This window comes from Podarcis erhardii, assembly GCF_964252035.2.
Source record: "Podarcis erhardii genome assembly, chromosome: 3".
In the NCBI taxonomy this organism is placed as follows: Eukaryota; Metazoa; Chordata; class Lepidosauria; order Squamata; family Lacertidae; genus Podarcis; species Podarcis erhardii.
Genome location: NC_138507.1, coordinates 61,967,629 through 61,979,769, shown reverse-complemented (window position 1 = coordinate 61,979,769; position 12,141 = coordinate 61,967,629). Strand labels below are relative to the sequence as shown.

Here is a 12,141-nt window from a genome sequence, read left to right as displayed (position 1 = left end):
CTTAACCACTACACCACACTGGCTCTCCGCTTTGATTGCCCCCCCAACCAATGAATACACACACACACACACACACACACACACACACACACACACTTGTGTGTGTGTGTGTGTTAAATAAACAAATAAATAATTCACTATTTGCTGGAACAGCAAAATGGCAAATGGAAACATCTCTTAAATCTTTCCTAGAGGTGATTCACTTAACATTTACATAGGCAAAATCTCATTTGTCTCAAAGGGTCTACTCCAGCTAAGTACAGACTATGAATTAGTCTACTAATTTTAATGTGGAATTACAATAATTTAAAAAGCTTACTGTGATAAAACACTCAGAGCAGTTTCACAGGAATCTCGCATTTTCACGGCATGTGCAAAGCCATGCAAAGGGATAAATATGAAAGAACTTTAATGTGCCCTTTAAAATAAGGATTAAATACTAATGACATTTCTACTTAAAAGGCCACTTGTGAATATAGCTACTGGAGAACCCAAAGATACTGCTGTGAACCTTAAAAGCCACTGCTTTAAAAAATGATTATGTTTGAAAAATTAAAAGTTGGCTTTCAATTGCTGCTGCTGAAACATTTTTCACTGTTCTGCAGGATGTTTATATCCTTCCAGGTTTAGAAATTAGTTGTTAAAGGTTAAAAGCCAAACTACATTTATTTAATGTACATATTCAGGGCTATATATACTCAGTATTTTAAAAGGACATCTAGACTTAGAAACTTGTGACAGAAACATTAGCAAATGGCATGGCTGACAGAAGAGTTTGATTTATCCATTGGACGTAGAGATCAGGCAGCAGAACCCCTCTCATCAAAGTGAGAAATTTGCATATAAAAGCCCAATATTTCTGGCCTCATACTTGACTATTGTCTAGTTTTAAGTCTAGCTTGTTGAGGTTTTTCCCCCTGGTATCTCTCAATCATGCACACCTAGTTTGCAAAATATTCCATTACCTCAATTTTCACTACTACATTGCTTGCATAGTGACCAGGAAGATGAGATAAAAGGAATAACTGCTAAGGCTTGAAATGATCAGTTTTATTGCAAAGGACTAGCATTTATTACCTTGAATATTACGAAAAGCTATATGCAGTCATTTTATGGTTCTCTGCAATTTCTCGGTTGATAAATTTGCAAGTGTTTGTTTGTGACACTTCAGTCTCCTGCAAGATCCAATGAATAAAAACAGAAAATGGAGCTTTTGCTTTTAATACAGTGAAGAAAGACTTGTTAAATAGTAAACAAATTCTGAAATTTGTTCCAGTTCAGGAGATGTGAAATTTGCATGAAGTTCTTCTCAATAGACATATCCATTCATTGCCATGGAGGAGGAAAGATTAATTGGCACAGGTACGCATAAAAGGTATACACAGATCCCTATTTCATTTGACAACAGTGGTGCCTCTTGCACACCCAGACACAGTATTCAGCTTGTAGGCATAGCTAAATTAGCAAAAATGAAAAAGCAACAGCTATTATGGATTTCATCTGTTCCACCGCTTCCTGGTGAGAGAATTAAAATACAGCAATCTCTGCTCTTCCTAAAATAATAGACCTCTTTATAGTAATAATAATCACCATCACAAAATACCAGATATTTCTGGGAATAAAAAGTGAGCCAGGAGGCAACCCTAACATACCTAAATGGAAAACCTTATTTTTTCTCTCCCTTGTTGGAAACCAAGTTGAATCATTGTTTCAGAATTTCTGCTGAAATGAAACAGAATCAGAAAATATTTAAGTGTCAAAGGTTGCATGTACATACATACAGATACATATTTTAAAGTATACATAAAAAAGCCCAGAAGCACCATTACAGAAAAGCTGCTCCTATGTTACTGGATTGCACGATACCACTTAGTATACAGCTTACCAGTGTTCAAGCTACATCTCAAGAAAGTAGAGAATTCATTTTTGGTGGAGTTGTCCAAAGGTCCAGGATTTTCAGCAAATGATCTCTGGGATTATATTGGATTATACATTGCAGGTGGTCACTTTGGCGTTCTGGCCCTTGTATGCATCTCTCTGCAACGTATGAAGTTCATTACTTGCAGTGTTCAGTCTCTCGACACTGAACACCACAGGATGTCACTATGAACAACTGGATGGTGTGAACTGCTTCTACATCTTACACGGGTGGTGCTGTGGTCTAAACCACTGAGCCTCTTGGGCTTGCCAATCGGAAGGTCAGCGGTTCGAATCCGCGCAACGGGGTGAGCTCCCATTGCTCTGTCCCAGCTCCTGCCAACCTAGCAGTTCGAAAGCACGCAAGTGCAAGTAGATAACTAGGTACCGCAGCAGTGGGAAGGTAAATGGTGTTTCCGTGCGCTCTGGCTTCCGTCACGGTGTTCCATTGCACCAGAAGCGATTTAGTCATGCTGGCCACATGCTGGAAAGCTGACTGTGGACAAACGCCGGCTCCCTCGGCCTGAAAGCGAGATAAGCGCCGCAACCCCATAGTCGTCTTTGACTGGACTTAACCGTCCAGGGGTCCTTTACCTTTTTACCTTACATTTTATGTACCATCATAGAGCTAGCAATGGGCAAATGAAGGACGGATTTACGGAAAAGTGGATGCAATTCCTTATGTATACGGGCAAGGGTTCCCCTAGGATTGCTTTGCCCAGCCACCTGAAAATATTTCTGGACTGGTCTGTGTCCACAACTGAAAGAAGGTAGTCCGTCCCATAGTCAATACTGTTGTATAGCGTAAGATTATTTTAGGTATGAAGACACTGTACTCCATACGATACTTTTTTAAAAAACACACAAAAACTATAGTTGGCTAAAGTTTTTACAGTTTAAAATGCAATTAACAGATTAAAAACTATATATAGCAGATGTCTGGCAGCAAAAGGATAACAGCTGTGTGTCTGACCTATAAGTGTTATTTTTAAAAGTTTTAAAAGTTACTAAAATTATTAAAAGTTTTAATAAATATTCTTTTCCTATAATATCATCGCATTTATTGATCTTCTCCAAATTACGTGGAGACTTCCTGTATCTTAGCTGTTCCCTATCTAGTACATTAATCTAAAACTAGGATTAGGACACAGTAACACAGAGCTATTCATCAGTGATCACTGATATGTAATGTGACAGATTACCATGGCCAAGACACAAACAAAATTGTTCCAGTGTTTCAATCCAGTTTGCAAACCTTTATTGCAGTGGAAGCCAAGGCCTCTCTTGGAGTGTTTGCGGTACTTTATTTGAAAGGGTGCAAAGTTCCAACAGCCAAAATGTGAGTAGGCTGAATGCCTCTGGCAGAGAACCAATTCATCTTTGTGGGTATGGATTTTTCAAAATGATAATTGAAAAAGCTACTGCTTTAACCTTGTACATGTTGTAGGAGGACGGCATACTCATTTTCATATTTTGCCGGTATTGGGATTAGCACCACAAAACATAAATATTTGTATGCATCAGGAGGTTGCCTACACATACCTGCACGGAAGAACCTCTGCATGCTTCCCTGAGAAACACCTGGCTGGTGTTGGAAAGGGAGCAATAGGTATTTTATCTTTCTGGTGTTGGCAACCCTATTTCAGGCACAACTATCTCTGAACCTCAAAACCAAATTTATTGACTCAGGAAAATGACTGTAGCACAACCCTCATAGAACCCACAGACAAAGTGAAACAAATTATTTTCTGATTAAAGAATAGTTAGTTGAAAATGACAAAAGTTCAACAAAGCCGAGTTAGATAATGTAATTTACTGTACATCAACATTGTAGAATATTATAATGCAACATCAATTGTAAAATGTATCTCTAACAAAATTAATTGAATGCTATAGGCATCAGTTAGATGCTACATTGTTGTACAATAAATTCTAATTTCAACACCAATGATTTGCATTTCCCCCCTCAGTAGATATAAAGATACAGTTCCAATCACCCAGTCTTTACATGAATGCTTGCAAGATGCTCTACACATATCTAGGAGTTCTCTCTGTTTTTGGTTTGTCCAGCTAATTTATTATTATTTTACTGGTCCAACACAGTTTTTGTAAAAGAAGTCATATGTTAGCTGTATATCTCAATCAACTTGTCCCTGGTCATTGGCCTGCTGGATGGGACTTACAGGAGTTAGAATCATATAACATCTGGAGATTTATTTCCCCTGATTTAAAACATCAAAGGACATATTTTAAAATAAGGTTGTAACAATGCATTCCATGAAAGTTCTGCCTTGCCCTGAGAAAGGAGAAGCAATTTCTTCCAAATCAGCTGTCCTCCATGGAGAATCTCTTTCTATGATGGAATTATCAATGAAGATGGACTATAGACTTTCACCGTTTCATCCCAAGCACAATCTGCCACCTATGGAGAGCAAACACAGTCCATTTTAGATAGGAGTTACTAGTTGGCACACAGATTTTTAATGGTTGCAGCAGCAATTCTCCTTGCCAACTTGAATGCAGCATCCCTACAATGCTAGCCAACAGACACTGAAATAGATAAAAAATAAATTTTAAAAAGATAATTTCAGATACATCCAAAACAATTGTTTCAACATACAGCCAAGGCAAATGTTCTCTCAATGCAATGATTTTTACTTGCACAATAGAATATTCTTCCTCTGCACCCCAAAATCTGTTCTTGGCTTCTCCCAACCCTCTGGAGATAGAATAGGGATAGTGTGAGGTTCATGCAAGGGGAGAAATTTGTGTTTCATTGCACTAACCCTTCTGAGCACAATTATTTAGTTGAATACCATCATGTGCTTTTTTTTTTAAAAAAAAGAGTCACCTTTAGTTATCTACCCATCATTTCAACATGATAGCTGACCCTTGCTCCTCAAAGCAATGTAAAATGTGCATTAAAATGTACAATGTAAAATGGCATTAAAACACTTTAAAACACAGAAATATTTTTATTTACTTCATCAGATTTATACACCGCTTGCTTGTTAAAACAACAACCCTCAAAATAGTTTACAATCTATAATGTACTGCAGACAGCAGTTTGAACCACAAAAGCTGTAGCCATAAATTATGTTGCTATATGTCCCAATTGTGAAAGAAAGAATTGATTATTTAGGGAGCATAGTTTTGATGAAAAAGATTATCTGTATATGAAACGAATGTATTGTGTAATTAACAACCCACCCTCCCCATCATTCATGATTTTTCTTCTCCATTTAAAATGACAGCTTTGTCAATCACTGACAACTCCCCCCCTCCCCCGGTTTCATAAGCATCATATTCAGATACGAGAAAGCAAATAAGTGTCTTCTGGCATGTTCAATTGCCAAGAGGAAACAACACATAAAACGCCATCTGCAAAATCCTTGGGGAATTCCCACCTGTGATCAACTTAATTAGCATCATGCAGTAGCTCCTGAACGCAAATACAGTGACAATAATTTCATCAAAACATAGGGAGAGCAAACAGGATTTCTGCAAAATTTAGACTTCAGAGAAGCAAATTGTACAATTCAGTCCAGCTCTTGTTTCTGACTGTACAAGGGAAAACTTAAGGGTAGCTAAGCAATGAGAGCAAACACAACGTCAATAGCAAATCATTCTGATAAATAATTGTGTGCTCTTGGAAGGCTGACAGACAGAAACCAGTCCTCAAGAGGGAGCACAGTTTTATGTCATTAAAAATCTTTATGCTATAAAAGGAGCAACACATGGGATTGAGAGGAGAAAGCTTGTTGCTTGGCGCTGTATCACTTAAGAAGGCACAAAGGGGAAATTACAATTAACGGCTCATGAATGTTTGATCAGTATTTGCATTTTAGGATTTGAAACCCACTGAACTCCTAAAGCTCAGGACTAGCAATCATAAACATATCACCCATTTGCACAAGTTTTGGTGATAGCTCATCCCCATTGTTATGGTTGTAACTTGATGAAGGTAACCCAGTATGAGCATAGATGTGCTGAAGTGCAAACCATGGTTTCTCAGGTAGTGTCCACCCTGCACACGAGTGATTTAGGAGCTGGTACCACCCAAGCTAAAGCAACATGTGACACCCAATATGATGCATAAGAGGCAGAAACCTTTTATACAAGTGGCAGAATCGAAGTGTGCAGGCACACAATGGGCCAAGAGCCAAAGAACGGAAGACACGGCTGAAAGTAGAATGGGTGTGGATTGTTATGAAACCTCCACTTGTATGTGAATTAATGTGGACTTATGTTCCTAACTGGCTAGTTTTGCCAATCACAGGGAATCGTTTGTTGCATCATCCTTCCTGGAGGTGATCTTTCATTGGGAACGGATCTTGCTCATGACTAACTTTAGTTGGACTACAGAGAAGACCTTTAAATATTTTTTACCTGAGAGCAAGGAAAGGGTTGCTCTAGCTCTTAAGTCCTTCATGAAAGGAGAATGAAACTGATTAAACAGAGCAGTCGGAATGAAGAGGATGATTAGGGAAACGGTTGTGTGAATTAATTACGATAAATTCTGAATTGCAATATTAAGAGTTTATCCGTAATACCAAGTATTAAAGGTAAGAACTGAATAAGGATTAGAGCTAATTGACTCAGAAAATTAACGGTTCTTCATTTGCTCAATGATTTATCATAAATTAACTAAGTACAGACTCATTAAGGAAAATTATAATATTATAAACAAACAGAATTGTAGTAAATTATTTTCCCTGTGATTAATTATTCTGGGGATTTAAAAAAAATCAATATTGCTAAAATGAGTTAGACTTTTTAGAGACTCTCCCCACTCCTAAGGAATCTTCTGTTATGCCGTAATCCCACGTAGTTCTATTAATTACTATTCCTTTGAGAAATACACAAGGGACAGCTGCCTTATGTCGTTTGTTTTGTCTCAGGAGTACTTCTTCGCAATACTTTTTGGAGGAAGATATCAATACCAGAGTACAAAATACTTGTTTCTTATTTCAGTTGTGAATGGCATGCTAAGATTGCCACTGTCTGCAATAAAACATGCAGAATTGCAAGCCCTTAGTAATTGCTTCTACGTATCTTTCAGAAAGAGTGGCAATTTAAATGCACCAGCAACAGAACGTTGCAATGTGTAGCATTCATGGCTCTGTCTGGCCAGATGCCATCTCCTAGGCCCACTGAGTATGCTCAGTATTCACTAGACTACTTTGGGGTTGGTTTACTCCTTTATTTGCTTTTTCTTTGTACTTCTGCAAACCTTGGGGGTTCCCAAAGTCTGTTGCTCTTTGTGGCTGCATTTTGGCTATATAAGTACTACTAGTAATCTGAGTTAAGGATCTGCGGAGAGTATTTCAACTTGGATTGAGGTGGAAGGATTAACACTTACTTCCAAACATCCCCAGTGGAGGGGATGATAAAAGTGGAAGCAAGAAAGGAAAAGAACACATGGATGATAAGTGTGCTGTTATCTCTTGCATTTCCTTCACGTGACAATCATAAGTGCAGCAGCCAGAAACTCTACAGTATTGCAGACTGTAGCAGAAGGGACAAATATATATTTTCAGGGCCACCCCTCTCTTTTCTTCTGACCTTCCCCTGAGTTCTGTATAAAACAGGAATAGTTATGCTATACTACTAAATAAGTAACATCCTCCTACTTAAACAAAGAACAACCTCCTTTGGAATTGTGTTTTTTCCCCCTTCCCACACCTGGCAATAAATACTGTAGAATCTAACCAGTAATTTGTGCCTGACATTCCCATTTAAAGTGAGGGGCTATTTGCTAGTGCTAGCAAATAGCTAAAGGAACACTGGCTTACTAGCATGGTGCAGTGTTCCTACTCTCATGCCAACCAAACTGCTGGTAGGGAATTTGGAATTATGCAGCACATAAATCAAGCCTTTCCTTCCCTCCAAAGCCAAAGAATACGAATTCTGAATAAATGTAGGCTGACAAACTTCAAAATTCATTTTACTGAAGTGAAAGTCATCCCATTTTAAAAAATTCTCTCTTTGCCACACCATTTCCTACCAACAGTGTAGAATCCAGTTGCCATTCATTAATTAGCACTAGTTTTCACTGACCCGCCAGCTGATTTACTTCTCTGACAGGTCCCCAATTAGCCATTTATCATTACAGTCTTATTTTGCTGCTCAGTCCTTTTCTGGTACCTAAGGTAATCTGTCCAGCCTTTTGAAATTACCTGAATGACACACTGTCTTCTCAGTGCTTAAGGAGAGAGGAAAAATATCCCACAAGAATAGCTGATATACTTGTGCCAAGAACTGGAGACTGTGGCCCAGGAAGCACACTCACAGTGCAATCCAAACCCAAGCTCCAGCAGGATAAGCAAGTTTGGATTAGTCAGACCTTGGGCTGTGCTGGCTGAACCAGGGCTATGCTGTCATAGTGGCATAACCTCAATGCAACTCAGCTGGGGCAATGATGGTTCAGTTGGAGCTCAGCTGGTGGAACTTAAGATGGCAGAACATACATCAGCATAAGTCACCATTCTGGGGGCATGGTGGAGCAAGGAGAGAAACTATTCCAAACCTCTTCCAGCTCAGTCATGTGACTGGGCAATCTGGTGGAACTCACACTAGCAAAAAGGGTGGTATAAGTCAAACTTTGTTTTAAAGGATTGTTTTCCTTCTACCAGGCTCATCCAGCAGTAGTCTTGCAACAAAATAGAGTGTGGAATAGGCATAGCTTGTGCTGGCTTTAATTTAAGACTGTGTACATTCCACTGGCTTCCTAAACTTAGGAGATTGCTCTTCCCAGCTGCAACCCTATTCTCATTTAACTGGGTGTTAAGTCCCTTTCAACTCAATGGAGCTTCATTCTGAGTAGACATGTTTAGGACTGCACTTATTCGTGAACAAACAGACTTGGGCAACGGAGGAAATTAAGATGAACAATTTTTAATGACATAAAACTTACCCGAAGAGAAATAAATCGTTGGAAAGAATGTTGTAGGCCAATATCAACATTATTATTAGAAGATCTGGCAAGAATCATTCAGAATTTTTGAAAGCTTCAATTACCAGTTCACAAAAATAGCATGATAGCTGTTTTACTGACAAAGGCCCATCGAAGTGTATATATGCTTCCTTGTCTCTCTATCAGCACGTTGCAGCCCAGGCTTGCATATTTTGCATTCATGTCTCCAATTCTAAATATAACAGACTTCATGGTTGCAACTGTCAGTGGTTCAACAGAATCATTCATGTACGAAAAGGTGCTGTGCAACACACAATAAATTAATGGTGAAGTAAATGAATACTATAGAATGACTGGGGGTACTTGGTACAGGCAACAAAGAAAACTCCTGCACATTTAAATTATCACATATTTAATACCCACGTAGAAATAACTTGCTTCAGTTTAATAGCTCTGTTCAACATCTAGAGCTACTAACACGGCAACAGAAGTGTGCGGGTGGTTTCCTCATAAGATGCAGAAAGAGCAGCAGCTGTGGTAATTGGTCTTGCCAGTAAAGAAGGTCTTGCCAGTAAAGTAGGACTACTTTACTTATCCATCAACATTTTATTTATTTATTTATTTAGATTTATATACCACTTAACAATAACTTTTTTAAAATATAAGTGGTTCTTCACAAAGTGAGCCTCTAGGAAAGTCAGTAGCTGTTTTTGGTCCTGCAAACCTGCACTATTAAAATCAATGTGAGTTTTGCCACTGATTTCTGTAGGGATAAATTTACTACTCTAGGGGGTCCAAACCTGGAATTTAATTTTAATCTCAGAGATGCCCTGAGCAATTTATCTTGCAGAATGTAACACTTGCGTATTTGCATGTGTCTTGTTCTTCAGTGCAAAGATAGAATATATGTATATTCTTTTTACTACAGCTGCTTTTGAAATAAATTTAAAAACTGCAATTTAGAAAACCGAATCATGGTTCATACTTCACAGAACTTTTACAAGAGAATATTCCTTCAAACCGCGAGTCCTGCTTTCAGGCAGACAACAGCTATAGAAAAAAACCTTGCTCAACAGAAAGCATTCATTTAGGTATGGTAGCCAATTATCTCAGTAGCATAAGAGAAGGCCTGATGAAAACTAGGTGCAGAATTAAAGAAAGAGTTCCCAGGACTTACATTTATTTCCCTTACGTTGGGGTTGAATGTTATTCAGGCTTATTACATTAGAAGTCTTAAAATACCATCCTCTCAACCCCTTTATGATAAGCGAAGAAACATTCCCTCATTTCATTGTATCTTCAAAGTAACATATTCAGCCGAGAAAAGATGAATTTGGCCGCTGAAGCAAGAGCAGGGGAGTTCATCCGTTTTATTTAAATGGGTACTATTTATGCTATACAAATGTTAAAGTGATGTCTCCACAAAAAAATTGAGGGGGAAATGCAATTTCTCAAAGGGTGGCAAGGATTTCAGGACAGAGAGGGACACAAGCGAAGACCACCTCAGGGCCTGCTGTAGCTGGACGCACACACACTGCCTCAAGCAGGGTCATCTATAATTAACAGCTCTGTTGGAAGGGTTCCAGGAGAGAGGCAAGAAATGTTACTTCAGGGCCTGCTCCAGGTGAACCGTTGCATTTCTCCCCAGAGCATGATGTACCATAAACTGCCTTGTGGGAAGGATCCTGATGCATTTAAAAAATGTATAACTCAATGTTACTTATAAGCTGCCATGGAAGGATTTATATCCTGACAGGTGAGATAGATACAAAATGTGGTTTAATAAAATAAGCTGCTTTTACAGTCGTACCTTGGATCCCAAACACCTTGAAACTCAAACGTTTTGGCTCCCAAACGCCGCTCAGAAGTGAGTGTTCCAGTTCTTTGGTACCCGAATGTCCGATGGGGCTTACATGGAAGCTCCTGCAGTCAATCGGAAGCCGTGCCTCGGTTGTCGAACGTTTTCAGAAGTCGAATGGACTTCCGGAATGGATTCTGTTCGACAACCAAGGTACGACTGTACTTGGTTTGTTACTTTTTTTCTACTAAGAGTCACAGTAACTGCTAGTGATGAATTGCTGCAGTGCAAGATGGGATAACTGGATTCTCTTATGGACCCTTCCAAAAGGGACTGCTTCTATTTTTATTTTTAATTTTAATTTTAAACCACCATTTCCCCAAAGACCATGGGTTGAAGCTGATTCTGCATGGGGACACTGGGATAAGTTTGATGAGTGTGGCTTTTGATTAGGTGCCAGAAAAATAATACAGTGGTACCTCAGGTTACATACGCTTCTGGTTACATACTCTTCAGGTTACAGACTCCGCTAACCCAGAAATAGTGCTTCAGGTTAAGAACTTTGCTTCAGGATGAGAACAGAAATCGTGCTCCGGTGGCGCGGCAGCAGCAGGAGGCCCCATTAGCTTCAGGTTAAGAACAGTTTCAGGTTTCAGGTTAAGAATGGGCCTTCGGAACGAATTAAGTACTTAACCCGAGGTACCACTGTAATCCCTTCCAACCTTCCCAGCTGTTAGAGAAAATAAATAATTAACTCTACACTATCCATATACTAATATTGGATTTGTTCGGATGCCATTCTCGCCAAGGAAATGCTATGCATATACAAGCAGGTCCCACTATTTGCCTGCTTGTTATTTTAAAACTTATCTTTACCCGAACCTCGCTACGTGCACAGTTGATACACATAACCGAACAGCCAGAGTCTGCCCACTTCCTTACTTGTTTGCGCTTCACTGTCTGTCTGCAGCCATTTTAGGAAGAAACCATGGAAGAGAGATCACAAATCAGAAATGTTCCCATAGGAAATCATGGAAACCATCAGCTCACCTAATGGACGATTTCCTGGGAAAGCACTGTGTTTGGTAACTGGGACTTGTGTGTATTCCATGTGTAAGCATAATGCCTGCAAGTTGCATGACCTGGGGCTGATACACATGTTCACACATTCTGAGGGTCCAGAGGTAGAACAGGTGCACCCAGTGCTTAGGGCAGAAAGCTGTGATTTTGATAACCTACCACTCAGACTCTAGTCAGAGAGAGTAATTTCTATTGCCCTTATAAGTGAGGATTAATTTATATAAACTACAGTTGATGCTTGCATCCACATAAGGAAAAAGGAGAAGACACTCTCTTTTCTCTTACCTGACTCGGGTGGTGCAAGCTTAAATCCAGGCCACAAGTAAACTCTGTATGATGCTCCACAGTTTCAAGCAGTGGATCAGGCTTGGAGAAATCCCAGAATCTATAGATGGAAACAATATTGTAATTATGGTAATTGAAAGGCCAT

At 39.2% G+C, this 12,141-nt stretch overlaps 1 protein-coding gene and 1 long non-coding RNA gene across 2 annotated transcripts in view; both read right to left on the bottom strand.

The window, feature by feature from the left end:
- Window positions 1–1,035: 1,035 nt before the first annotated feature.
- On the bottom strand, window positions 1,036–2,038 carry LOC309338293. The gene is made up of 2 exons (XR_014154846.1): window positions 1,879–2,038; window positions 1,036–1,652 (listed from the first exon to the last, which is right to left on the bottom strand). It is a non-coding gene; the product is annotated as an uncharacterized lncRNA (long non-coding RNA).
- A 1,677-nt stretch (window positions 2,039–3,715) lies between these two features.
- Window positions 3,716–12,141, bottom strand: part of PEX7 (peroxisomal biogenesis factor 7) — a 52,667-nt gene continuing 44,241 nt past the window's right edge. Inside the window, exons 9-10 of the mRNA XM_081855372.1 lie at window positions 11,997–12,096; window positions 3,716–4,339 (exon numbers count right to left, since the gene is read on the bottom strand). Coding sequence (XP_081711498.1) covers window positions 4,271–4,339; window positions 11,997–12,096 — 169 coding nt within the window. The 3' untranslated portion in view covers window positions 3,716–4,270. The remainder of the gene's footprint in view (window positions 4,340–11,996; window positions 12,097–12,141) is intronic.